This window comes from Patagioenas fasciata, chromosome 19, assembly GCF_037038585.1.
Source record: "Patagioenas fasciata isolate bPatFas1 chromosome 19, bPatFas1.hap1, whole genome shotgun sequence".
Taxonomy (NCBI): Eukaryota; Metazoa; Chordata; class Aves; order Columbiformes; family Columbidae; genus Patagioenas; species Patagioenas fasciata.
Genome location: NC_092538.1, coordinates 4270477 through 4294528, shown reverse-complemented (window position 1 = coordinate 4294528; position 24052 = coordinate 4270477). Strand labels below are relative to the sequence as shown.

The window sequence follows — 24052 nt, the reverse complement described above, 5'->3', positions numbered from 1 at the left end:
CTCTGTGTGTGTATAGGTATGTAGTAAGTGCTGTATACACACATTTATTCACCATATATTTTTAATTCAAGTATATAGGCAATATGAACACTTAGCTACGCTCTCGGGATTTCTCCACACGTTTTTAGCGAAGAGCAGCAGCAAAGCCAACCTGGAGCAAAGCTGCGGCTCCTCCGCTCGCTGCGAGGGCCAGAGACACAACGGCCGATTCGCAGCATCGCGTTTTCCTGCAGAACACCCTGTTCCTCTTCAGCTTGGTGCCCTGAGCACAGAGACTGTAGGAAAGTTGCTCCTTTTTCTTCATAGATATTTTAGCTACTGCCCTGAATTGCTTCAGCCCGTAAGCAGCGACGGTTTGTTTGCAAAGTGCCCACAATGGGGTTTGCAATGGGGCTTCCAGGACCTCCGAACCTTCTGCCACCTGGTCTGGGGTGGCCTGTGCTTGTCACCGCGTCTGCTCCAGTTTCACCCCATGGTGGCCTTTTCCAGCATCTCCGGGTGCGTGGTTCCCTGGGACATGTGGCTGTGGTGGTTTGGTGGCCAGGAGACACCCAATGCTGACGCAGAGAAACTCGCATTTGTTGACCTATGAGCAGCTCTAAATCGGTGGGTTATTTTTATTATAAATAGATGGAAGTGTCGGAGAGCTAAAAGCAAAGAGCTGCTGTTTGGACTGCATTGCTGGGGTCTTTGCATCTCGGCCCCAGTGTCCTGCTCACCTGTTTGGTGGGTCCAGGTGGGACGAGGTTTTTACCCAAAACATCCCTGGTTTGATAGTTCAGTTGCGCTTCCCCAGGTGCAGCTGATCTCCCGGCTCTTTGAGGCCCCTGGTTTTCAATCGGTGTCTCCTCATAGCAGCTTGTGCAGCTTTTTGGTTCACGTCAGACATTGAAGTCAGTTTGGTTTTAGTTGGTAGAGTTTCTGAAATGCTGTGGTTTACGTGGCGTGTGGTGTCGGTGCTGTGCCCGGAGGGGTCAGTCACATCGCTGTGGTTTTCCCTGTACGCACATGTACCGTTTGAGAGCATCCCAGGATGTTTAAAAACTTTGGAGATCAATGACTTGAGTTGATTCCAGGTCCTGTGTTGGCAGTCAGTGCTCAATGAGAGAAACGTTCTTGTCTTGGCACTGGATAACTGGGATTTTCTGATAATGACAAGGGAGAAATTCTTCGTTCAGCCCAAGCCCGAGCGTCACTGCTGGCTCCCGAGCGGAGGTTTCTCACAGCAGCGCTCGGTGATGGACAAGAAATCATTTTCTGATGAGGATTTCATTTCTCTCTTACTATGACTATTGGGGACATCTCCAGTAAGCAGCTTAAGGCATCTCACTTACCTGTTCCAGTCCTGCCTGCAAACGTTGGATTGGATTAAACTTTTATTCCCTGCTAGAGAGTAAAACCCAGTAATCCTTTGCCAAATAGTATTTACATTGTATAGCAAGTGCTGGGATGTGTTTACATTGGCTGAGGTGTGCAGAGCTGCCTCCAGATTTAGATACCTTCTCCCCATGAGCACATCTGTCTGTCTGTCCGTCCCCCCCAACCTGGGCTGTATGTGTCAGGGGCAGCGATGGCAGCGATACCAGCAATATCCCTCGGGCATCCTGGCAGCCCTAAGCCAGTATAGAAATGTTCTGTGCACGTCCCCACTGAGGGTTGTGGGACCTTCCCAGGAGAGAAGGGAAGCATTTAACTGTGAATCTTGAGTTACTCTGTTATCTCCAACACACCCCCATCTGCCTTCCCTCCGCCTCCACCTCCCCCTTTATTTAATCCTCATGAAGCACAGCTGGGTGGAATTACCAGCTCTGGTGAGCACAGGTGAAGGAGGACGGGGTTCTGCAACGTGGGCCGTGCGCTGGAGGCTGATCTGCAAGTCCTTGCTGTGGCAGCAACAGCCCCTGCAGCAGCTCTGCTGAGCGTGGAGCGATGCACAGACCCCGGTGAAGCAGGGGAAAGACATGAAGTATGTATCAAATATAGTATATTGTAATGATAGGGTGTGAATGTGCAGAGAAGCATACCTCTTTGGAACATATCTAGCCAAGATGTCCCTTTCTTGGTCTCTCTAGACAGCACCAGCCATTTGTCCCTCAGGTCGGGAAGATGACGTGTGTACTGAAGCCAAGGACTGAATGTTGCCTGGGAACTGCAGATCAGAGGTAGAAGCTTCTCCCCGCTCTGTAATTCCCTCTTGGAGGTGATCTGTGGCGCTGCCTGGTTTGCCCAGGATGGAGCACGAACCTTGGGCAGCTCATCCCCCCCTAAACCCCTAAATATAGTGTTGAAAGTGGGGGGATGGCAGCCCCCACCTCCTGCCCTGGCTCCAGCCCAGCTCGGCTCTGCCCCAGCTGGCACCAGCTGCCTAATTCCCTGGCCTCCCTTGGGGTTTTTTTACCCTTTTTTAGCTTTCTGTAGAATTTTGTAAATGAAGTGTGGGTGGATTTTGGGATCAGCGACGGATGGAGCTGCCCAGCAGGAACCTGGCAGGGTTGAAGTTTTGAAATATCCCTGGGAGCGGAGCAGCAGCACTTTGCTCCCTGTCTGAGCTGTGTCCCCTGCCTGTGCCATCGCAGAGCTGATCGGTGTCCCTGTCCAGGGAGACCCAGCGGTTTTACCGGTGTCCTCCCACCCCTAAAAGAGAATGGCAAAAAAAAAGGGCTTCTTCCATCCTTCATTGTGCAGGGCTGGTTGTTTTTTACCTCCCTGGGGCAATGTCTGTGTCTCTCGCGTGGCCCATTTAGCAAGACGCAGTCGGAGGCTGGCTGCAGTTCGGGGTCACACTGCTCTCCCCCTGCTTTCTGCTGCTATCTCAGCATCCTGAGGATTTGAAACCAGCTTTCTGCTTTTTATTGTTTCCCAAAGGATTCCTACCAGCTCTTTTGTAACTTGAAAAATGCAGTTTTTCCAAGGCCCCACTGCCCCAGCTCTTGTGGGAACGCCACTGGCAGCACCCGCTCGCTGGCACGGCCGCCAGGGGATTTAATGCTGAAACACGCGCTGGAGCAGCCACGGGCTGGGGCTGGGGGTTTGCCCTGAGGAACAGGTTGTATGGGAGATCCAGCCCCGGCAAAATGAGCCGCCCGGACCCGGTGTCCCCGCTGCCCACAGGGTCTGTCCCAGTGGCTGGAAGGGAATTCTGGTTTTGTTGAAGGAAATCAGCAGGCTCCGGTTTGGGTTTGTGGTCGGTGGGACGAGCAGAAGAGCATTTGCCATGCGGGACGCTGAAGGAAGGGGCGAGGGGGTTGTGTGCATGGGGCAGAGGAGAAAAAACCCACAGGCTTTTGGTGTAGTTGGTTTTGTAATTGTTTTTAAGGTGATTTTTTTTTTTGAATTATTGAGATCACTGAAATTACCTAAAGAGCTGTGTCTGCTGCTACAGCTGCAGGAACCGCAAACCTTCCTCCGGCAGCGTTGTCTCTGGGCAGGACTGGACTGTTTGGGGCGCAGGGACCATTCGGACCCTTCCCACCGTGGTTCCCCGCAAGGCCTGGGGTGTCAGGGCTCTCCCATCCAGCCCCACGGTTCATCTGCAGCGATACGTGCAGGCAGCCAGTTTAACTAGACTTGTTCTTGCAGAATTCACTGGATTTTTAATGTCTCCTCTCACGTTTCCCTTGCGGTGCATCGGTGGCTCTGGCCTCACGTGCGACGGTGCCCAGGTTGGGGGGTTGAGCGTACGAAAAGGACGGCTCTGCAATAGGAACTCCCCGTTTGTCCTTTGAAGGGTGGGAAGAGACGCCGTCAGCTTTGGCTCGATGACCTCAGCCTTATTTTAGTTTAATCATAGGATTAAAAAATGAATTGTGCCCTCACTCTCCCCACCCCAACCCTGCCTGCCAGGGTCCTGTCTTGCAGCCCCACGGTGCCCAAGCCACGTCTCTGTTCTTCCTTTCTCCAGGTTTTTATTTGCATTTGTGAACTGCTCTGGTAGCATGGGGGGAGTGGGGAGCACAGGAGCTGCAGCTCCCAGGGGACAGGCTGGGTCCTTTCCCCGTGTTCTGGTTGTGCTGGAGCTGGGACCCAGACCTGCCCTCGCCTCTCACCCAAAAACCTCGCTGCTGCTGCTAAAAATACTCATGCTAATTCAGTGGCCGTTGCTTGCAGGGCTGTGAGATCTGCATTTCGGTGCTGCTGGTACCCAGATCAGGGCCTGGCGACACAGAGGGAGGTGGCACTCGCCAGTGCTCAGTGTCACAGCCCATGTGGTCCCAGCCCCAGCACTTCTCCCGTTGTCCCTCCCGCGTGTGGGCTGCAGGATTGGATTTGAGGTTCATGAGATATGAAGTCAAGGCGCGGGCCCTTTGTTTTTGCACTGTGGCAGCCGTGTTTGCTGGGTGTGGCGGTGACAGCGAGGGGGACACTCGGGGACACCCATCCTGCCAACAGGAGTGGGACAGGCAGGGAGCAGGAGGCTGCCGGGCAGTGACTCGCGGCAGGATCCAGCTTTGGATGCTCCGATTCAGCCTTTGGAAGAGCCCATCTCTCTCCCTCCCTTGCCATTGACTCCCCACTCTCCCCTTTTTATTTTTCACTAAAATTAGGCACTGTGGTGATCTCAGTTTGGTGAACACACACAATGCTCCCACCACTGAGCCATGCCAGCAGGTCCTGGTGGTGCTGGGATTTGGCTCGTCTTGGTCACCTCCTGCTCCTTGGGCACCGGGAGGGTTAATTTGGAGGGAGCCTCATCGTCCTCATCAGTGCTTAGGGACACGTTTTTAGTTTGGTTTCTCTGTTGCGCAGCCGGGTCCCAGTGCAGGTTCACGCTGTATCTCCCCCACGTTGGGCACAGTCAGAGCTGGGTGAGTTTGGGTCAGCACCGCCATGGCTGTAGCGCTTCGCCACTTTATCAGTGTCTCCACTGGCTTGAACAAGACTAAGCAGTTCTTTCTTTTTCCCCCTTTTTGTTGACTGAAGAAGGAAACCAAGTTGTCCGCAGGTGCCCAGGACGGCTGCAGCATTGACCCCAATTTCTAGCGGGCAGCCAAGAGGCTCCTGGTGCAGCCCCTGCCCAGCTCGGACCAGGGTCTGCTCCCCAGGGCCACGGTGGCAACACAAACCTTCTAAAAACTGTTATTGTGTCATTTTCTCCATAAGCGAAATACCACTTCTGGCCTCGGACACCCACCAAACTGGCTGAGGACACTGGCAGCCCTGGGCATTCCTCCTGCAGCCTCTGCTCACCTCTGAGAAACCTCTGGGGGGAGCAAATAATGCTTTTTTTTCCCCCCTTTAATTACCAGACTAATGGAAAGTGAGTGGGGGGGTCCACCCTGTGCAGGGGTCTGTGCTACACCTATGGGAAGGGGCTGTGCTCCGTGGGGCAGCAGCTCGTGCGAGTTTCAGGGCACAAGGGATAGACAGAGTCGGTGGCCTTCATGCCAGGGCATCAGTGGCCTTGCTGGTGGCCTCTGCGTGGCTGGGGGGACATTACACCGGGGGGCAGGAGCGGCAGCAGATGAGGATCGTGCTCTGGGCACAAAGCGTGGAGCTGAGAAGTGGATGCTTTGCTTTCCCAGCGAGTGCACACGCTTCTTTTCTTTGCTGGTCTTACGCTGAAAAGCTGAGATTTATGTACTGTATGGAAAAACAACAAAACAAACAACAAAACACACACAGAAAAAAAAAAAAGAAAAAAAAAGTCCTAATGTTCCAAAATAAATGACAGTATATTTTGTACTTTGTAAAGTGTTAATTAAAATGAAAAAGAATAAAAAGTGAAACATACGCTGTCTGCTTTTGTACTGATCAAACTGATGAAAATAAAGCAGAGCTTGGCATTGTCTATAAGCTGTAGCGCTCTTTTTGTTCACCTTACAACCACGCTGACCCTTATGCCCACCCTTCACCTCCTTACACCCATTTAGGTGTCCCCAAGGCACCCAGCGTCCCATGTGTGCAAGAAAAAACAGTGAAATTAGAGGCATCACCACCCCATCACAGTTACAACCTTTTACAATGGATGTTTAAAGGAAAGCAGCTAGCCAACATAAACTGAGATCAAGTATCCTCTTTTTTAGCATAGCGAAACCCATTTTTGACTCTTCTGGTCAAGTGCAAGAGCATTCACATCAGAATTGAGGGTGGGATTGCTAATGTGGGATGCAGCCTTCATGCAGAGTGTTGTCCTGAGAGTTTAATCCAGTTTAAAATAAAATCAGCACCCGCAGTGCTGTGCAATCTCAGGGCTGCCTGCAGCAACCTGCAAAAGCAACTGGTGCCTTAGGGTAAATAAGGCTTTAGGCTGTTAAACTGGTGCCTAAACCTCCTTCATGCCCGGTGCAGGAGACGCTGAAGGGGCTCCAGCCCCTTGTAAAAAACAAAGCAGCTACAAAAATAGGTTCTGATGAGTCATGACAAAGTAATATCGTTTCAGGAGTATTTTCAACACTTCGGGCTAGTCATTAGTTCTCTGAGTCATTTGTTTTCGAAGGATCCTGTAGAGAAGAGTTTGCTGTAATACAGCAGTTGCCTGGAATAATCTTTGTTTTTATGGGCTTTCTTGTGTTTTATCCACTCCTGACAGGTGTCGCAGCCCCGCGCCGAGGTGCTTCGATCTGTACATGTACACAGCTCCAAGTGCCGTGTCCTGAAGCATTTCAGGCTATTTTAAGCCAAACACAACAGCACGGTGGTGTTTGGAGGGCAAATTACTCTTGCTAATCAATGCAAAAATCAAGTAGGTTATTTTAGTTCTAATCTGCACGGCTCCTCGTTTGCATCCCTGGCCTTTACCCACCCTCACTGCAGGTGTGTTTAGGGATGCAGGTATATTTGGGGCTGGCTGATTTATGACCTTGAATGACAAAATGGTGCAAAGATACTTACCTGTGATGACCTGGGGTTGCTGCACCTGCATGGGCCTGATCTCAACCCACGAGTTTCCCAGTGTATTTTCTCATTTTCTGTTGACGGAGAGGAGGACAGAGCAGCTGGGAACACCCGGCCAAGGTCAGGACCTCACTGCAGCCCAAACGGGTCAGTGCTGGTGTTCTCCAGCCTGCGGGCTCTGCCGCTGACCCCACTCCATAATGCCCACAGCCCCCACAACAAAAGCGCAAACGCTCCCACCGCCCTGAGCCACACAACGCTTCCATTTAGGCCTAAAGTCCTTGCTGGCATCTAATTAACACACAGAGTTTGCAATTTACTGCACAGCAAGACTGCAACTCAACCAGGTACGACACAGCATTAATTCTCATCCCAGTTCCCTAAAGGCCCCAAGTGGCATCAGGAAGCGCTTCTGAACAAGCGGCTCACACCCTGCAGCGCTCCCAGCACCTCCAACAGCAACATCCACCAAGGGAAGTGCTTGAAACACCTTTTTACCGCCCTTTTTTCTATTTGTTTTCAACGCTTTAATAGGCTTCCTCACGTTAAAAAGGCATAGCTACTCCCATGAGGCCAACCAGACATTTGGGCAGCTCAAGTTGCCCAAGTCACACATAGAGGGCATAAATTAAAGCTAAATTAATGGGAATTCACAGCAGTGAAAGTCTGCCACAATTTAACGGCAGCTTTCTGCTTGTTCTGCCTCAGCCCACCACAGCAATACAGTCATGTTAATAACTCATACACTCTTTATTTCTGTGTACTCTGTTTCACCTTTCCTATCTTTTATGCAAAGCCCTTCAAGACTCATTTAATCAAGGCAGAGTTTACCCCCTGAGTTTCAGTAATTACACAACAGATCTGATACAGAATTCCAGTTCATGGAGGCAAAATGCGAGGCCATGGTGGTGTGTGGATACGGTGCCTGCCTAGAAAGTCTCAGTTCTGCAGGTGTGGAGGGGTCTCAGCTGGCAGCACAGGTTCCCATCACCGTGAACCAAAATGCTTATGTTTGAATGCAGAGTGCAAGACAGAGCAGTTGATGGGTGACATCAAGCTCAAGAATATTCCCATCACTCCTGATGAAGACTTTATAATAACTTTATTAAAAATATATTAGCTTGGATTTTGCCCATTAAGACTCTTTCCCCTGCTAGGCACGACCAAAAAACCCGGCTTATTTAAAAGGGCTCTTTGCAACTAAGAGCCACCACGCACCTGAAGACAGAGAGCACAGGGACACCCAAAAAATAATCTAAGACCGTGGTTTGTGATCAGCGCATGAAGACACAAGCACCCGATGAGCAGCAAGCACTGCTCGTGTCCACTGCGCAAGCACCAGCCCTGCAGGAGCCAGGAGGAGCTTTGTTCCAGCTGACCCCACAAACCCGCTCCACTGGCTACTGCCACTATCGGTCTCCTTGCACAGCAACGGCAGCGCAGACAGCCTGTGATTTATCTTCCTGTGCTTAGTTAACAGTCCTTTCCCCCTGCAGATGAGTTCTCACTCTTCCAGTGTAACGAACATGTTCCTTGGGTGTTCAGAGTCCACGCAAAAAGCTGCCACGGCCTGGGTGAAGAGCACAGCGGCTGTGTGACCAGCTTCTGTGGGGACAGCAGTCTGGGCAGGGGACACCCGTGCTGGACTCCAGCAGCCAGCATGACTTCTCTTCCACATAAAACATAGTTATTAAAAACTCCTTTCCCCTGAGAAATGGTTTGGCTCAGCCCAACACTGACACGCCAGAGCTGGTGACAGGGAAAGCCTCCATAAATGTGCTACAAATTTCACCTCGTGCCAGCTTTCCCTGAGGGAGTTGCTCTTCATACTTACACGAGGGAATCACCAGCTGCGGGCTGAGCCTCGGAGGCTTTGGGAGCTCGTCATGAACCAACCAGAGCTCTCCCCACATTTCCAGTCTCCTCAGGGAAACGCAGATCTTTCCTGCAGGCAGGCTGGAGCGTTTCAACAACACGGACATGACAACACGCACTGCTGCGGTTGTCTCTGCTCGCAGTCACTTCTTGCTTGGCTTCACGGAATGAGTCTTCCTTTCCAAGAAGCTCGTCACCAAGTCCCCTATCTTCTTAGCGCAGTGCTGAGGCCCAGCAACATGCCTAGATGAAAGACTTAACCATGCTCACCATATGATCCACTCCACACGCAACATCCACCACCTCGCCAGGTACCGTCACCTGCAGCAGACACACAAGACTGGATTACTTCAAGTACTTGATATTTCCTATTTCTCATCCTCCTTCTGCTTAACATGCCAGTTGGTTTCAGAGGGACTTATACCTATGAAAGTGCCATCTTGAAAACCCAGAGAAAGCAAGATTCAGCACCAGACATGCATGTGCCCTGAGCTATGAAATATTCCACTTCTCCCTCCACAGAAGCACGTCAGCCTTGGGAAGGACAGGGAGAGAGGTCTCACTAGCAGACAGCGAGAAGACTGTAGCCTCAGCCCATCTGTTCACCAGCAGAAAGAGCATGCCCGAGCAGAGAGTAATCCACACAGCAGGAGGATCTGCCCAAGCATCACAAGGATTTGCCTCCTCTTTCATCAGCAGGGACTGGAGCGAGGCGAAAGCTCAACTCAGCCTAAAGCAGGTTTTACTTCAATGCTCAGCAGACCCTGCTCGCTCACGACTGTAGTTATAGCTCTTCCACTTACAGTTGACTTCAAACAAAAGGAAAGCAGAGGCTGTACACACCAGTTTTTCCTTACAGGTAAGGGAAAGGGAGATGGCTGACTCTAGGGCAGGAGGTGACAGGTAAGTATCCTGGTAGCGGCCTTTGTTTTGGTACATGGCTGTAGCAGTGTCAGGCGCTGGCTGTTTGAGGGAGCACAACCCTCTGTGTCCACACAGGGAAACCTGGACATGCCATGCTTGGCGAATCCAGAAGCTCCACTCAGCCACAGCAGTGAGATTTTAAGCAAATGCTCCAGAGTTGGTTTTGGTTTTTTTGTTCATTTTTAAAAGAAAGCATGTTAAAGAAACACATCCACACACGGGTGGATGTGGGTGGTCCAACTGATTGCCTCCCTCCTCTCCTACTTGGCTTTCAAGGAGACCAGGAACATCTGTTGGGCTGAGTACTGAACTCCAGAGCCAAAGACTCTTCTACACCCACAGAGTCTGGCTCCCAGAGCCATCTGAGAGAAGGGTGTGGAACTGGAAGTGTTGTGAAAACAGTTATAAAACCAGTTCATGGCTAAGGATCTCCTGTTGAACCACACGGCAACCCACCACCAGAGCTGCTTGGCTCGGAAGAGCAGCAGGGGAGGGCAGCTCACTGCGGTGTGGACCTGCTGCCACCATAGTCTGACCACCAGGACCAAAACGTTCACCTCATTCAGATGTGCAAAGCAAGTCTTTTGGGTCACAGATGACCAATGCTGGTGGTTTTCTTTGCAGCACATACAAAAGTGAAGTGCAGGTTAGAAGGGGAAGGGTCAGTAAGGGGAAGCAGGTAGAAGACTGTGGACAGGAGGAAATGAAGAACCACTCAGAAGTGGTGGCACAGCATCGGATTTTCCTTTGGGATGTGAAATGTATACCGAAACAGCAGAACCAGAAGACTCAAATAAGGATCTCTGGAAAATGAAGCAGTTCTACAGTCATCTTAGACTTCCACTCTTCCAAAATTACTCAACACAATTATGCAGCACATAGCATTTCTTGCCCACAGGATAACAAAGACCAGCTAAAGAACATACTCGTGGCCTTAATACTACCATCCTTACCCTCCATGGGAAGTACTGGTCTTCCATTCTTCCAGTTCCCAGGCAACCTCTTAGATTCTTGCCCCATACAAACAGCTCCCCTCTGTCTATATAGGAAAAACAATAAATAAAAAGAATAAAAAATAGGGCAGAGACATTAAAAAGGAAGAATTCTATTTGTGATGCTGGCAAGTGTGGCTACAGTTCTTCTGGGAGTATAAAGGGTTATACATGCAGCATGAAAGCCATCGAGTTTAGTTCCAAGTACAATAAATGTACTTGTGCTTGGGGAAAATTATGCAGGACAAGCATCAAGTTCTGGGCACAAGTCTTTGCTTCCCCTTCTTGTAGTTCTTGCTTTGGAATATTCTTTGAAGAAAGAATGCAGCAGAAGAGATTCCAGGAGATCATTTGTGGTGAACTGAATCATTTGTGCTGGAAGTTAGACAAATAGAGTTGATCCACATCAGCTACCAGCACAGCAAACGGGGTAAGCACGGCAGTGAAATCTGCCCCGAGTCAGCACCCAGGGACTGGTTATTCAGCTGCCTGACAAAAGTGACCTAACAGCAACTGCGGAAAAGAAAAAACAACCTGTGTTCAACAGAGTTGGAGAGTTTAAAGCTCCTCAGCAAAACACGTAGATCTCAAAAGCATTCAGATCAGCCCCACAGCAGAGGCAACCAAAACAATCTATAATTAAGTGAGATTTAATGGGAACGCAGTTTCAAACGACTTCTGAATACCCGTGTCACGCACACTGCTTCCCCAGGAAGGACGTTTCACCAGTGCACTGACTTTCTCTACCAAGCACATGAGTTTGTGCTGCTGCCCTCTGCTGCCCATTTTTAAATGACCTTCACACTCAAAACTTCTTTAAAGGCTGGTATCAAGTACACGGTGTACATACCTTGTGTCGTACCCTGTGTATGTTAAATGTGCAGGTCCTCGCACCTCAGATTCCTAACTGAATGGGCCAGAAGAGCCAAGAAACCCTGACATCTACCTCTGATTTAGACTCCCAGTTTTGTCCATTTATCACAGGAATTCCTGCTGCTTCTAAAGTGCAACTGACTGTCATTCTGTGCAAGGAAATGAAAAAACCTTTCTGGGTTTCCTGTCTGAAATTTTTTGTTTGCTTGAGAAAAATAACACATCCTTAATTAAAGCACAAATTAGTTCTAGAAAGGACAGGTATGTAATAGCCTTATGTTCACATTATCATAAGCTTTATCACAAGAGCACCTATAGTAAAAACCACACTGACACCTGTAAATGTTCTGCCTGCCCCTCCTGTTGCGTTCCAGGCTGCTCTAAGTTTAAATAAAGATGGGAGGGTTTTTTCTCCTTTTAGCTACCAGTAACCTGGCAACGCGACGTCCCCACAAGAGCAGGACTAGCAACTTACTTGTGAGTGCTGCAAAATGGCTGAGTCCACAGCGAACGTGAGCAACACGGACGTCCGGATTGAAGTCCGACCAGCCAAACAGACTGGGTGGGATCATCTCCGGCACTGCTGTCTCTATTAGGTTTGGTCCTTTCCCAAGAATTCCATATCCCCAGACAAAAACATTTCCTTCTTCTGCATTACAATGAGAACACATTCTGTAAGAAAGTCTGTGCTTGTGCAATTCATGCCATGACCAAGAGTTAATCAGATCCAAAGGGATATTTTCCTTTCTCCCAGAGCAGTCTAGCACCTTTTGATTATATAAATTAGCAAACAATGCATTCCCATCCAAATGCCTTAACTTTTTCCTAAGCTGTGCAAGTAGATCAAGTTACACAGGCAAAATTTTCATGGGGAAATAATGTCAGCATAGTGCTGGCTAGATTAAATACCTCAGCTTAATGACTGATGGGACAGAGGTTGAGTGTTTATTATCGCTGCTTTTTCCTTTGAGGCATGGCCAAAAGAGCAGCAGCTGGCTGCTCTGCCTGGCATCCTGCCTTACCTGGCTGCCTGGGAAAGGCAGCAGTCAGACAGCATAACAGTAAGGTGCTGTGTCTGCTCGCTCTGCTCCCTTCACCCTAGAAGCTCAAAAGTCTTGTTATCACAACAACTGTATCATACATATGAAGGTTTTCCTCAAGATGATCCTTCACAAAGGTAGTACGCTCCTCTCCCTTTTTCTCAGTGACTTTGAAGCTGTGCTCCCCTGGCCACTGCCAATCCAAAGCAGCATTCACTAAGAAGCCCGCTGCAGTTTCACTGTTCTCAGAACTCTCTACTCTTCACCCCAGTTTTTCAATATTTATTTACATGTCAGATTTACAGTGAGACTGAAGGGCTCTTCTATCTCTCAAGTGTTGCCCTACTTCCTATATCCATCTTCACTACAGGCCACACGTGTAGTGATCAGCAAACAAGAGATCTGAAGAAAAAGCAGCGACCACGCTCTTGTTCTAGTTTGCGGGAGCACTCACAGCAGCACGTACTGGAAGCTCTGCGGCTACTGAAAATAACTCCCCTAGTACATTCCTAAATCACAGGTTTCCCAGTCTTCCAGCTTTCCTCCTAACAGACGGTACTTCCCAGTTTCCATTGAACAAGATACCTTCTCCATGATGTTCCAATCCACCTACTGCACAGCTTTACACAAGAGGGCAACTGTAAAAGCAAACTCACCTGTTAGCACGACATTGCCAGTCCCTCCACACGCAGCCTCCTTTATCTTCCCAATCTTGAATGGCAAATGTCTGGGAACATTCACCTGTATGAAGTTGCAAGAGAATCGTTAGAGATAATGTAATAAACTGCAAACTAGAGGTACGCTTTTACCTTGTTCTCTAGCTCTGGTTAGAGCTCACATACACTGAACTGCTGATACAGTCAACCTTCATGGCCTGAATAGCAGAATGAATGCAAGTCCCAAGGTTAAAAAAACTATGTGAAATTCATTAAGGCTGAGAATGCAGACAAAGTGGAAAAAGTTACCCACTGGAAAGCCTACGTGCATGGCACAGAGCTGGGAATGCTTAAGGTCCGCTTATATCCCTGGCTCTCCAAGTCAGGCACAATGGAAACGTCAATAGCTGAGCACATTTGCAAGTCTTTACAGTGGACAAAACCACTAAAATTGATGGCATTTTACATGGTACTACAGTGGCATTTTTAACATACTAGGGAAAAATCACTTGAAGGAGAATCACTCCTATTTTATACATTTTAACACAACAGGAACCTACACGGTTTGACACATATAAACAGTGATCTCAGATTTCAGAGACAACATCCAGCTCTTCTATTCCACAACTTGGACTTTATCTATATTGTACCTGAAACTCCCGCTTTGGTAAACTTGCCATTCATCCATTTCAGATTCCCCTGACCACCACCAAGCACCCAGCCAGGAAACTACCACACTTATTTAGCCTGGTCATTGTCTTCAGGCCTTATGGGTCTCAGTAATTAGTCCTACATTTAGGATGCATCAGGAGAGGTGTGAATAACACAGGTATGTATTTTACTACAGCAACTGTCCACTCTTAGCCTTCTGACAAGAATAGCTTGAGTATTAATTAATTCCCTGACTCAATTTCCTACACTAACTGTAAGAAGACACCAAGTGCCTAATGACCTCAGTACCACAATGCTTAGTGTCAAGTCCGCGCTACATTTTTGCACTATGTAAGTTTGCTCCAAAAAACTTTTATCTGTGAAACACTGGGATTTGCCAGGGATTCAGCTATAAACCTACTAAGGTCGTTGGTGAAAAATTCACCAACAAAAGGGTTGAGCGGAAGGGGCTTTAAAGGGTTACCTGGACCAACCTCACGCTCAAAGCGGGACGGCTCAAAATTCTAGTTAGCCAGCCAAAAAAACTAATTCCTGTCCAGCACAAGCACTCAAGCTGGATCTCAGTTTGGTGGAAAGTCCATGAGATGGGGAAAGGAGAGAACAGGGTGGACTCTTCCTTTATAACAAACTACACAAACTAGGGTGAGGTGACACAAGTCTCTGTCTACACATCCTGCCCTAAAGCTGTACAACGGTTTCAGACAGATGCGGTTTATAAACAGGTAAAAACAGCCTGCTAGTGGCGTTAGTTTAAACTGATTTATGCTGCTGTCAAAAGAACCCTGAGCAGGGAAAAGTGTGTGATTTTTAACTCTGTGTGCAGCAGCTGAACTGAAACATGTAAAAACACACCCCCAGGTCACTGACCTGAGTGGTTTCTGTCACAGATGCCAACTGCAAGTATTCTGAATTCCCCCAGCCAAAGACGTCTCCTTCATCTGAAACAGCCAGACAACAGTCCCCATAGGAAGAGACCTGGATAATGTTCACTCCAGCAATGTCACCACGTAGCTTAGTAGGAACACTGGTGATGTTGTAGTGTCCAAGACCTGAAAGGAAAAAAAGTAGAGAGATGACAAAGAAATTTTTCCAGACATACTTTCAACACCTACATAGGACCATTTTGTCATGTTATAACCCAATCACACTTCCTCCAAAAGAAATCTCTTAACTACTAGCTTCAACAAGCAGTCACAAGCACCAGTTCTGCTGGTCAAAGCTACGTCTTTAGAGTATGAAACAACTTTATACAATCACATCTGGAAAACTGTCTACATCCTCATCTCTCATCTGCATGGATGAAAGTGTTTGAGAGAGCATCAACCAAGCTACGCAGATATCCCGACGGAGGTGAAGATTCACAAACTAGCTGCGTCCGGTGTTCTGCAAGGAGAGCCATGAGTGACAGCACACTGTCATCAGGTTATACAACAGCAGGTGAAGCGGCAAGAGGCTGGGAAGTAAACACATTGCAGGACAAACAGCTGTCTGGACAAGAGGCCTGAATACAGACGACAAACCAGATGTGCTACATTATGTCCAACCAAGAGAACCACAGGCAGAACCCAGTTTCAGGAGCAGCAGGATGAACAGCAGGAAGGACCAAAGCCCTCTGACAAAATGACTTGGCCAAAGATCCCATGATAAGAGTGCGGTACCAGCCAACAATCTCTGTTGGTTCAAAAGGAGCAAGAAGTAGAACAGACCCCAAAATGAGAACTGGGAAGGCAAAGGCTGCACAGAATGGGGGAGCTAACCTTCCAATGACATTTCCACATCCCTCCACAAGCAGACATACTCTTCAGACTGAATGCTTGGATCACCAGCATGGCACCCTAAAGCTCCTCTAAAAATGAACTAGTTTGTCTCAGTTTGGTTACACAAGAGTATTGGGAACATCTGCACACAGCTGGAAATATACCAGCCCCTTTCTGTCCACATATGCATGACAAATATATGTCACATCTCTGAATCAGCACAGCTTGCTCACTGAAACACAAGCTGAGCTGAGCTCCTACCTGTTTGTCCATCAGCTCCCCAGCCACACGCATAGACCGCACCTTTCTTGGTTCTAAACAGGCTGTGGTCCTGCCCGCACACAACCTGCACACAAACAGAAGGTCAGAGTTGGTCAGGAATGGCCACGTGTTCAGAATCAATTCAATGAAGCATTACTTGGCAGACAAACTGAGCAATGAACCCCTAACAGAGCCCATCTGCTCAGATTTTGACCTTTTTCTCTAGATCGAATAGCTCTACAGGCAGGGCAGACCAAGAACAGCACGATGCAGCACAGAAAACAGCAGCATTTTCTTGTGAAAAGTGATTCTGCAGTTGATGTGTTCTGAGATCAACAACAAAGCCTAGTTAACAAAAAGCTCAGTTCAGGAGTACAACACAATAAAACAGCGAAGAGTAAATAAGAGATCTCCCTTCCCAGAGTGCTACTGCATGGCTCTCAATGCCAGCTCCAAACTGCTACCGATTCCTTACCATGCGAGCACTCTAGGAACACATCTATTCTCAAGCTGACATTGATGTTGAACTAGCAATCCTGTCTGCCACAGGCTTGGCATGAATTAAAGCCAAGATCTTCAAAAGCAGACATTAAAAATTAGCCAAAGATTAAAGGGATCCAACAGTTAAGAGACTGATTACCAAGAATATTAAGCATGTAAGTGCTGCCTTCAAAATACAAACGGGTACCAATTATTCAACCCCCTTGAAAAAAATAAAATCATAAAAATCCAAACAGAAGTTTACGAGTCTAATTTAAAACATCATTAGAATGTACCACAGCACATTCTCATCACGTGGACCTACACAAACGACCTTTGCTTTCTAGGATGCTGCACAGAACAGGAACAACGTTTGCCCAGAATACTGTTCCAGCGGCACAGACCAGTGAGCTGCTCCTGCATCTGGAAATTCTGCAGCTCTGCAGTCCCTTGCTCTCCTACAAACATGCCCCAGGGAAATGCTGGCTCACCTAAGAGGACAGTCTCACAGCTCACTTCGGAAATGGGGAAGACAAAATTCAAAATAGAACAGTTCAAGTGGTATAAAAGTGCCAAAGCGGAACAAGAGCAAGGAACCAGGACAGGAAGAGATGACATTTCAGAACAACCTCCCTGCCGCAGGTGTTACCTAAGTCGAGCAAGCAAACACTGCATTGACATTCCCAACAAACTCTTTAGGAAGGTCAGACCCTGCATTGCCAGTCGCAACTGCTCCACTCTGCAGAGGCACAGAGCAAAATGCCACCTTGTGCTTTATATAAGCAGCCATACAGTAGATCACCTTATTTCAAAGAGCTTCAACTACTTCAAAATCACAGACTGGCTGAGGTTAGAAGGGACCCCTGAAGGTCACCTGGTCTAACCCCCATGCTCAAGCAGGGCCACCTGCAGCAGGTTGTCCAGGACCATGTCCAGATGTTTTTGGAGTATCTCCATGGATGGAGACTCCACAACCTCTCTGGGCAACCTGTATCCATGCTCAGTCACAGTAAAAAATGTTTCCTGATGTTCAGCGAGAACCTCCTGTGTCTCAGTTTTCATTAGTGAAGATGATCAGACACAGTATTGATCCCTGGGATACCCCATTAGTTACTGGCATTCCACTAGTCTTCGTGCCACTGATTACAAGCCTCTGGGCTCATTTATTCAGCTAGTTTTCAAAGCACCTTCAGAGTTCAATAAATAAGGTCCTCTTACCTGGACAACTCTGCTGTCAAACTCCTTCAGCTGATGAATTAGATGGCTTTCACTGGAGACCAGCAAACAACCACCGAGAAGAGAAAAGGCAACACAGAGGATTTCAGAGGACTGCAACTGGAAAACTGAAGGTAAAGCCTGGCTTTACTGAGAGCCTCTTTGTTATTACATGGAGATTATTTCACATATTCTTTCATACAGACAAAGAGCACAGATCCAGTGTAAAATTACTGTGCAAAGAAGGAAAGTAATTTTGCATTCTCTCATTTAAGTAGTTAAGAGCTGTCACTTTTAAAATATAACCTCTCATGGGAACTGGGAGTGGGAGCAGCCCTCAGACACATTCCCTAGTCTGGAGTGAGCACAGACACTCGATAATACTGCAGCATCTACATAAACACTGCACTTAACTAGCAATTAACCAGATTTAAATCCCAGAGCACAAACAGTGTAGTGTTAACATCCATTTCATTCCTTTACAAAAAGAGGAATCCTGAACAATTCAACTACAATACTAACTTTCAGTATCAAGGCAAAAAAGCAGGCTAAATCACAGCTATTTTCTTAAGCTGTACAGGCCAAGGCTTGTGGATCACAGAGAACAATCAGCAAGATCTCTTGTACACCCTGCCAAGGAATCAGCAACTTTCAGCATATTCCCACTATTCACTTACATGGCTATTTTACAGAGCATTTTGAGAATATGCCTTGGCGTGGTCCACAAAACCCCTGTAAAGGAAAAGCACTATGGATTCAAAGGCAGTTACAGCAAAGAGATTTGTCAAAAGGATGCCTCTTTTATTGTTAAATGGAATTTCTAACACCCTCAGAAATAGCACCTGCACTCTGACAGGCTGAAGGGAAAAAGAACGACTGCTAACACCAATTACCTCAGGCTATTTATGAAGGTCGGGTACTCTCACTGTGTCCTGTGAAAACTGCCACCTGCTGACATCATTCTGTCTTTTGTGAACGTGGTCACAAGAGAGCCTGTGCCCATCCTGGGTTTTAAGCCAGGCCCTTAATATGATGCCTGCAACGTCCTCAAGTTCCCTAATCTTAAATGGTACCTTATGCTACCAGATTTTTCCCACCTCCAGGTTGTTTTCATGCAATTTTGTTTTTAACATAAAGGTAGTTCAGGATTTTTGGATTCTCACCTGTAAGTTTCATCTTCAACAACCTTACGGCCACACTGTCCATAAGAATTGTTCCCCATGGTGAAAACTGAAAAACAACGATAAAATGCACTAGTTTTATTAATGTCCAATCTCCTGAAAGCCTCTTTTCAAGTACACAAAATACTTTCACATGGTCCTCAGTATGAAAGCTGGAACACAGCACTGTAAAAATTGGCATGAGGCTCCTTCAAACCAAGTCCACCTCAATTCAAGGGACTGAACCCATTTTTCATCAACAACATCCCAGTGATTTTGTTGCAGGCCCAGTAGTGGTACCTGAAGCCCACTGGCTGTTTGTCAGTAACTGCCTGGTTCACGCTGCCGTTGCCAAGGAGATGCAGAAATAGATCAGCGCTCCCACGGGAGCCTTAAATCAACCAACCAAGCAGCTCACCCACTGATAAGCAGCACTGGATCGCTCAGCACAGCATGGAAGCCACTGCACAAGAGAATTCTCAGAGATGTAGAGAGCCAATTCACAAACAGAATCTTCTGTATAAAGGCCTACTAATTAATCGCTTTTATAAATGTAGCACTCTGGGGCTTCCAGGGGAAAGTAACACAGGAGTATTGGCATAGCCATCCAAAACTGAATTCCAAACCACATCAGACTGAACAAGACAAATCGGCTACGCTTAAATGAGGCCTGGGGCTAGATAAACAAACAGTATTTCGCAACACTTGTAGTGAAAAAAACTTCCAACACCTTTACAGCTGGAGCCAAGCAGAGCTCAACGCACAGTTATCAGCTCACAATTCCAGGGAGCAATCCCAGCAAGGCCAACAACCACCTGCACCACATTTACAGCGCAGACAGCCCATCAGGGTCTAGCTTGGCAGGACAGAAGACAATATTTTCCAGAGGTTTTAATGAAAGCAGTCAGGTGTCCCCTGTCACCAGCACAAGTGATACTGTACCTCCTTCGCTGTCTGTCAGGATCAGGGAATGGGCTCTCCCACAGGACACTTGCAAGACTCGAGTCTGCTGCGGCTTCTCCAGCGGTAATGGAATTGGAGATGGTTCCAAGACATATTCATAGCCTTTAGCTTAAATAAGAGAAAAATTCTAAAAGTCAGTAGCTTCCACTAGGCAAATTCATCATATATTTGCCAATCCTGTTGTACTTACACTCGTATTTTGTTCCAAAAGCAGATACGTTTTAGAAAGCCAATGATACTAACCAGAGTAAAAGGGTGACTGAGATTCATTAGGGGGAGGAAGAAGTTAAAAAGCATAGGGATGACTGAAACCAATAATCACTGCCTAATCAAAAATCATCCATACTTAGAATCTGAACGTTGCTAAGGCTTGAGGTGGCCAGACCTGAGAAACAGAAGCTTTCAGCCATATGTTCAACCACTTTGGTAAACCAGGCTGGATTACTGGAGAGCTTAACGACCAGCACAAAGTAAGTACTCTCTGCAAGTGGGGATATTGCAAACAAGGCACAATCGCCAGCATCAATCACAAAAAGACTGCACGAAAGCTGAACAAAAAAATCTTAGGGTTTCATATTTTAAAAACGGTAGATTAAAGGCCCTTTCAGAAAAAAAGGAATGCAAGAAAACATTAGCTAGCCTGGCTCCATAGGGGATAAGAGATCTAAGGTTTACAAGAGAAAATGACAGGTTGTACTAGAAAAAGAAGATTTAGCAACTTGAAGAATATGTAATCAGTTACGGTCAGCTGGGGGAAAAAAAAAAAAGAACAGTCAAACATAAATCAGTACTAGAGAAAAGGTTAAGGGGAGATAAAAAGCTTTGATATCAAAGAAAGCCACTCTAACAAGTGAAATGAAATCCCAGAGGATCCAAAGCAGTATTTCGCTCACATGGAGCAGTGCTTTAACTAATTCTCACTGCTTTCAATTAAAAAAAAAAAAAAGAAATAAAATAAAATAAAATCTCCACACACTCTTTTTCCCTTTTCCAGTCAGACACTACTTGACACGAGGACGGGCATCGCAACTGACTGTTTACAATGGTGGGAGCTGCCATGCAACACAGCAGGAACCAAAAGACAGAGAAGTTTGTATCTGTCTAAAGATGTGGAAGTCACAAAGCAAAAAACCTTTTCCCCTCTCTCTGTTCTTTCCAGCAGAGCAACACAGGCTACCGGGATCTGTGGGAATCATCACTGATATCCAACAGATTATGGAAAAAAAAGGAAATGAAGTGGTTAAGGTGGAGGAAGGCGAGAGTAAGGTATTAGTAGTCTAGCTCAGGAACAGCTGAAGTCAGAGCGTGAAATGCGACCACCTGAAAGTGAGAAGGTTGCAGATTGCCCTGGAAATGAGCCATCTACAGGGAGACAGTGTGAGAACTTGCAAGTGCCAAAGTGAGGTTATGGAACTGAGTACCAAGCAGCACATCCAACGGGAAGCTTGTCTGTGGGAAGTTAAATACAGAGCAGTAGCAATCCCAATGGTCTGCGCTGCTCTTCCTACAGATCCTACCAAGCACTGAATGGTCCCTGACTTAGAAAGGTTTGAACTGTGTGACCATTTAACCGATTTCTGGATTCTCTGGCAAAAATAACCTGCAGGTCAGATGGAAAACAATAACGGGTTTGAGAGCCTGGTATGCAAGAGAATGACTGAATCAACATGTTTTTCCTTCAAAATGCAATTTGGTATTAAAATTTAAAAAAAACTACAGTTTCACAAAAAAAAAAAAAAAAAATCACTGACAGTATAACATGATCTCTGTGGGAAAGGAAATTAGTTTATAGATGCAAAGGCAACAGACGCGAGCAAACCACCTTGCCAGAATAATTTTATTAACTAGTTTGCTACATTGTCTAGTATCAAACTATGGAGGGTCACAGCAACGCCTTAACCAACACACGTGCAATTCTGCAGAATAAATAGTTCCTTAGATTTTAGTTACATCCAGTGCAGTGTATAGAACAGATGTATATCTCGACCAACTACAAAGCACACAAAAAAACAAGCTAAGTTCCAAAAACAGAGCTCTTTTAAAAAATAAAATAAAATAAGCACATTCCTGCCATCTGCAGCAACACCTCCTGGATGTTTCCCGTGCCTTCTAATGCAAAGTTTCCCAGTAAGGGAAACTTCGCCCTGTAAGTCTTTAAAACACCCCAATCCTTACTGCGATCTCTCCTGCTCCTCTGGAAGCCGAGCTGGGAATCCTTGTTCAGCCCCATGCCCCACACTTTGATGATGTCCGTGGTGGAAGAGGAGAGCAGTGTGAATCCATACCCACAGGCAGCAGAGGAGATCTTTGAAAACACACCAAAAAAAAAAGAAGCACACTGTAAAGTTATAAATTATGGCCTAGAAAAACAAAAAACAAGAGTCACCATCACTCACACTGCATTAGCTATATCCAAATATGGCCCAAATTCATGGTATGTATGGTCTTTGCAAAAATGACCAGAAACACACACAATGGCATAAACTCAAGTCTAGCGTTACTACCTTAGAATTTTGGGTTTGTGTGAATACATCTTTATTTTCGCATTATTTTGCAGCCATTCAAACGGAACAGGAAGACCCATCTGCTGACCTGCAGCAGCAGCAGGTTAAGAAAAGCCAAACACAAAGAGATACTAAGAGAATAACCTTCCCCTGTTGTAGCCATTTTGCCAAAAAAAATGCGGTACTAAAGTTCTGACATTTGTTGAACTGGACAGCACAGAAAGGGCTGTATTGGAACAGGCTGTCCAGGGCAATGGGGGAGTCACCATCTCTGGAGGGGTTGAACAGACGTAGAGAAAACTCTCAGAAACATGGTTTAGTGCTAGATTTAAGTTATGGTTGGACTCAATGATCTTAAGGGTCTCTTCCAACCAAAATGATTTTATGATGTTTCAAACACATAGGCAAAAAAACCCATGATTTTTAACACGAGGTTTCAACTTGGTCAAGATGAAAATAGCCTCGAAAGCCACTAAAAATGAGGCCTTATTGCTCTATAGTGGTGTTCACACTCTTGCTCTCCTACAGCTCTGATAAAATTATACGTGTACTTGCTTTCCTGCCTGCTACTGCTGTTATACCAAAAATCACCCTGATGAACAGCTCCATGCCAATAAAAAATAAAAACAAAACTACAACAACACACAACAAAAGCAAAACCAAACCAAACCAAACCAAACACCACAAAACACAAAAACCAAACCACGTGGCAATCGCCCCCCGCCCACCTTCTCCGCCGTCTCCAGCCGGTACGGTGTGGACTGGATCCGCCGCGGCTTCTTCCAGCCCGCGTCCGGCCGCACGAAGCTGGGGACGCCCAGGGCGCCCGAGTAGCTGAAGCCCCACACGAAGACGCGGTCTTTGCGCTTGGCCGCCTTCCCCGCGTACTGGAAGACGGGGGCGGCCTCCTCGGCCTCCCGCAGCTGGCGGACGCTCCGCGGACCCGCCGCCTTGGCCAGGCCCCTGCGCAGGGCGGGCGGCGGCCGCGTTCCCCTCAGGGTTCCCCTCAGCGCACCCCACATCGCTCCCGCCGCCCCTCAGGCCGCTGCCGCCATCTTGCCGGCCTCCCGCCCCCTGCGCGCACGCGCCCGTCCGCGGCGTTCCGGTGACGTACGACGCGAGGATCGTGTTTTAAAGGGGCTACGCCGCCCTGAGGAGTTGGTGGGGCCCACCGCACACGCAGACCCAAACCCAGATCTAAATCTAAACCTAGACCCAGAACCAAATCCAAAACCAGAACCAGACCCAGTGCCAGGGCCAGACCCAAATCCAACCCCAAACCTGGTCCTAGACACAGAACTAGACCCAAACATAGACCCCAACCCAGACCCAAATGTAGTCACATACACACAACTAGACGCAGATTCAGACCCAAATCCAAACCTATTCCTAGACCCCAAAGCAGACCTTAAACCAGACCCAGGCCCAAATGTAGTCACATACCCAGAACTAGACACAGATCCAGACCCAGATCCAAACCCAGCCTATTCCTAGACACAAGCACAGACCCCAATCCAGACCCAGATTTAGTCACATACTCAGAACTAGACCCAAATTCAGACCCAAATCCAAACCCAAACCTATTCCTAGACCCACAACCTAGCTGCTCGCCCCTCATTGCTCCCACCCCACCCCAGCAAACACCGTACCCCACATCCCAGCCCTTGCTTTCCACCAGAGGGAGCGAAACGGCCGCCCTCCAGGAGGAACCTGCCGTGGTTCATCACCCCACAACCAAATTTCATCCCCACCAGCATCTTTCGAAAGATACCCTTTCCCCAACCCCCACTGGGCGTGCTGGGGAGAAACGCCTTTCCTGCCGCCATGCAGTGTTTGCATTGACCCA

The 24052-nt window shown here is 47.5% G+C and overlaps 1 protein-coding gene across 3 annotated transcripts; it reads right to left on the bottom strand.

Annotated features, from left to right (window-relative positions):
• Window positions 1-7917: 7917 nt before the first annotated feature.
• RCC1L (RCC1 like) lies at window positions 7918-23270 on the bottom strand. 3 transcript variants are annotated; one of them, XM_065853400.2, is made up of 11 exons: window positions 22935-23270; window positions 21878-22007; window positions 19682-19810; window positions 18743-18809; window positions 17583-17634; window positions 15885-15969; window positions 14734-14915; window positions 13195-13279; window positions 11974-12147; window positions 10587-10672; window positions 7918-9030 (listed from the first exon to the last, which is right to left on the bottom strand). In XM_065853400.2, the coding sequence occupies exons 1-11, from the start codon at window positions 23226-23228 to the stop codon at window positions 8953-8955; spliced, it is 1362 nt and encodes a 453-aa protein (XP_065709472.1). In that variant the 5' UTR covers window positions 23229-23270; the 3' UTR covers window positions 7918-8952. The 3 variants fall into 3 exon arrangements, with proteins under 3 accessions (XP_065709472.1, XP_065709471.1, XP_065709473.1); XM_065853399.2 differs by lacking the exon at window positions 7918-9030 and having other exon boundaries at window positions 9038-10672; XM_065853401.2 differs by lacking the exons at window positions 7918-9030; window positions 10587-10672 and adding an exon at window positions 10694-11138.
• Between the last annotated feature and the right edge of the window lie 782 nt (window positions 23271-24052).

Coding starts and splice junctions, on each gene's coding strand:
- RCC1L (XM_065853399.2), bottom strand. CDS start 23,228: ATGTGGGGTGCGCTGAGGGGAACCCTGAGGGGAACGCGGCCGCCGCCC. Junction 15,970..17,582: donor TTGACAGCAGAGTTGTCCAG/GTAAGAGGACCT, acceptor GTTTGTGTGCAG/GTTGTGTGCGGGCAGGACCA. Junction 14,916..15,884: donor GGGAGCTGATGGACAAACAG/GTAGGAGCTCAG, acceptor TTTTCCTTTCAG/GTCTTGGACACTACAACATC.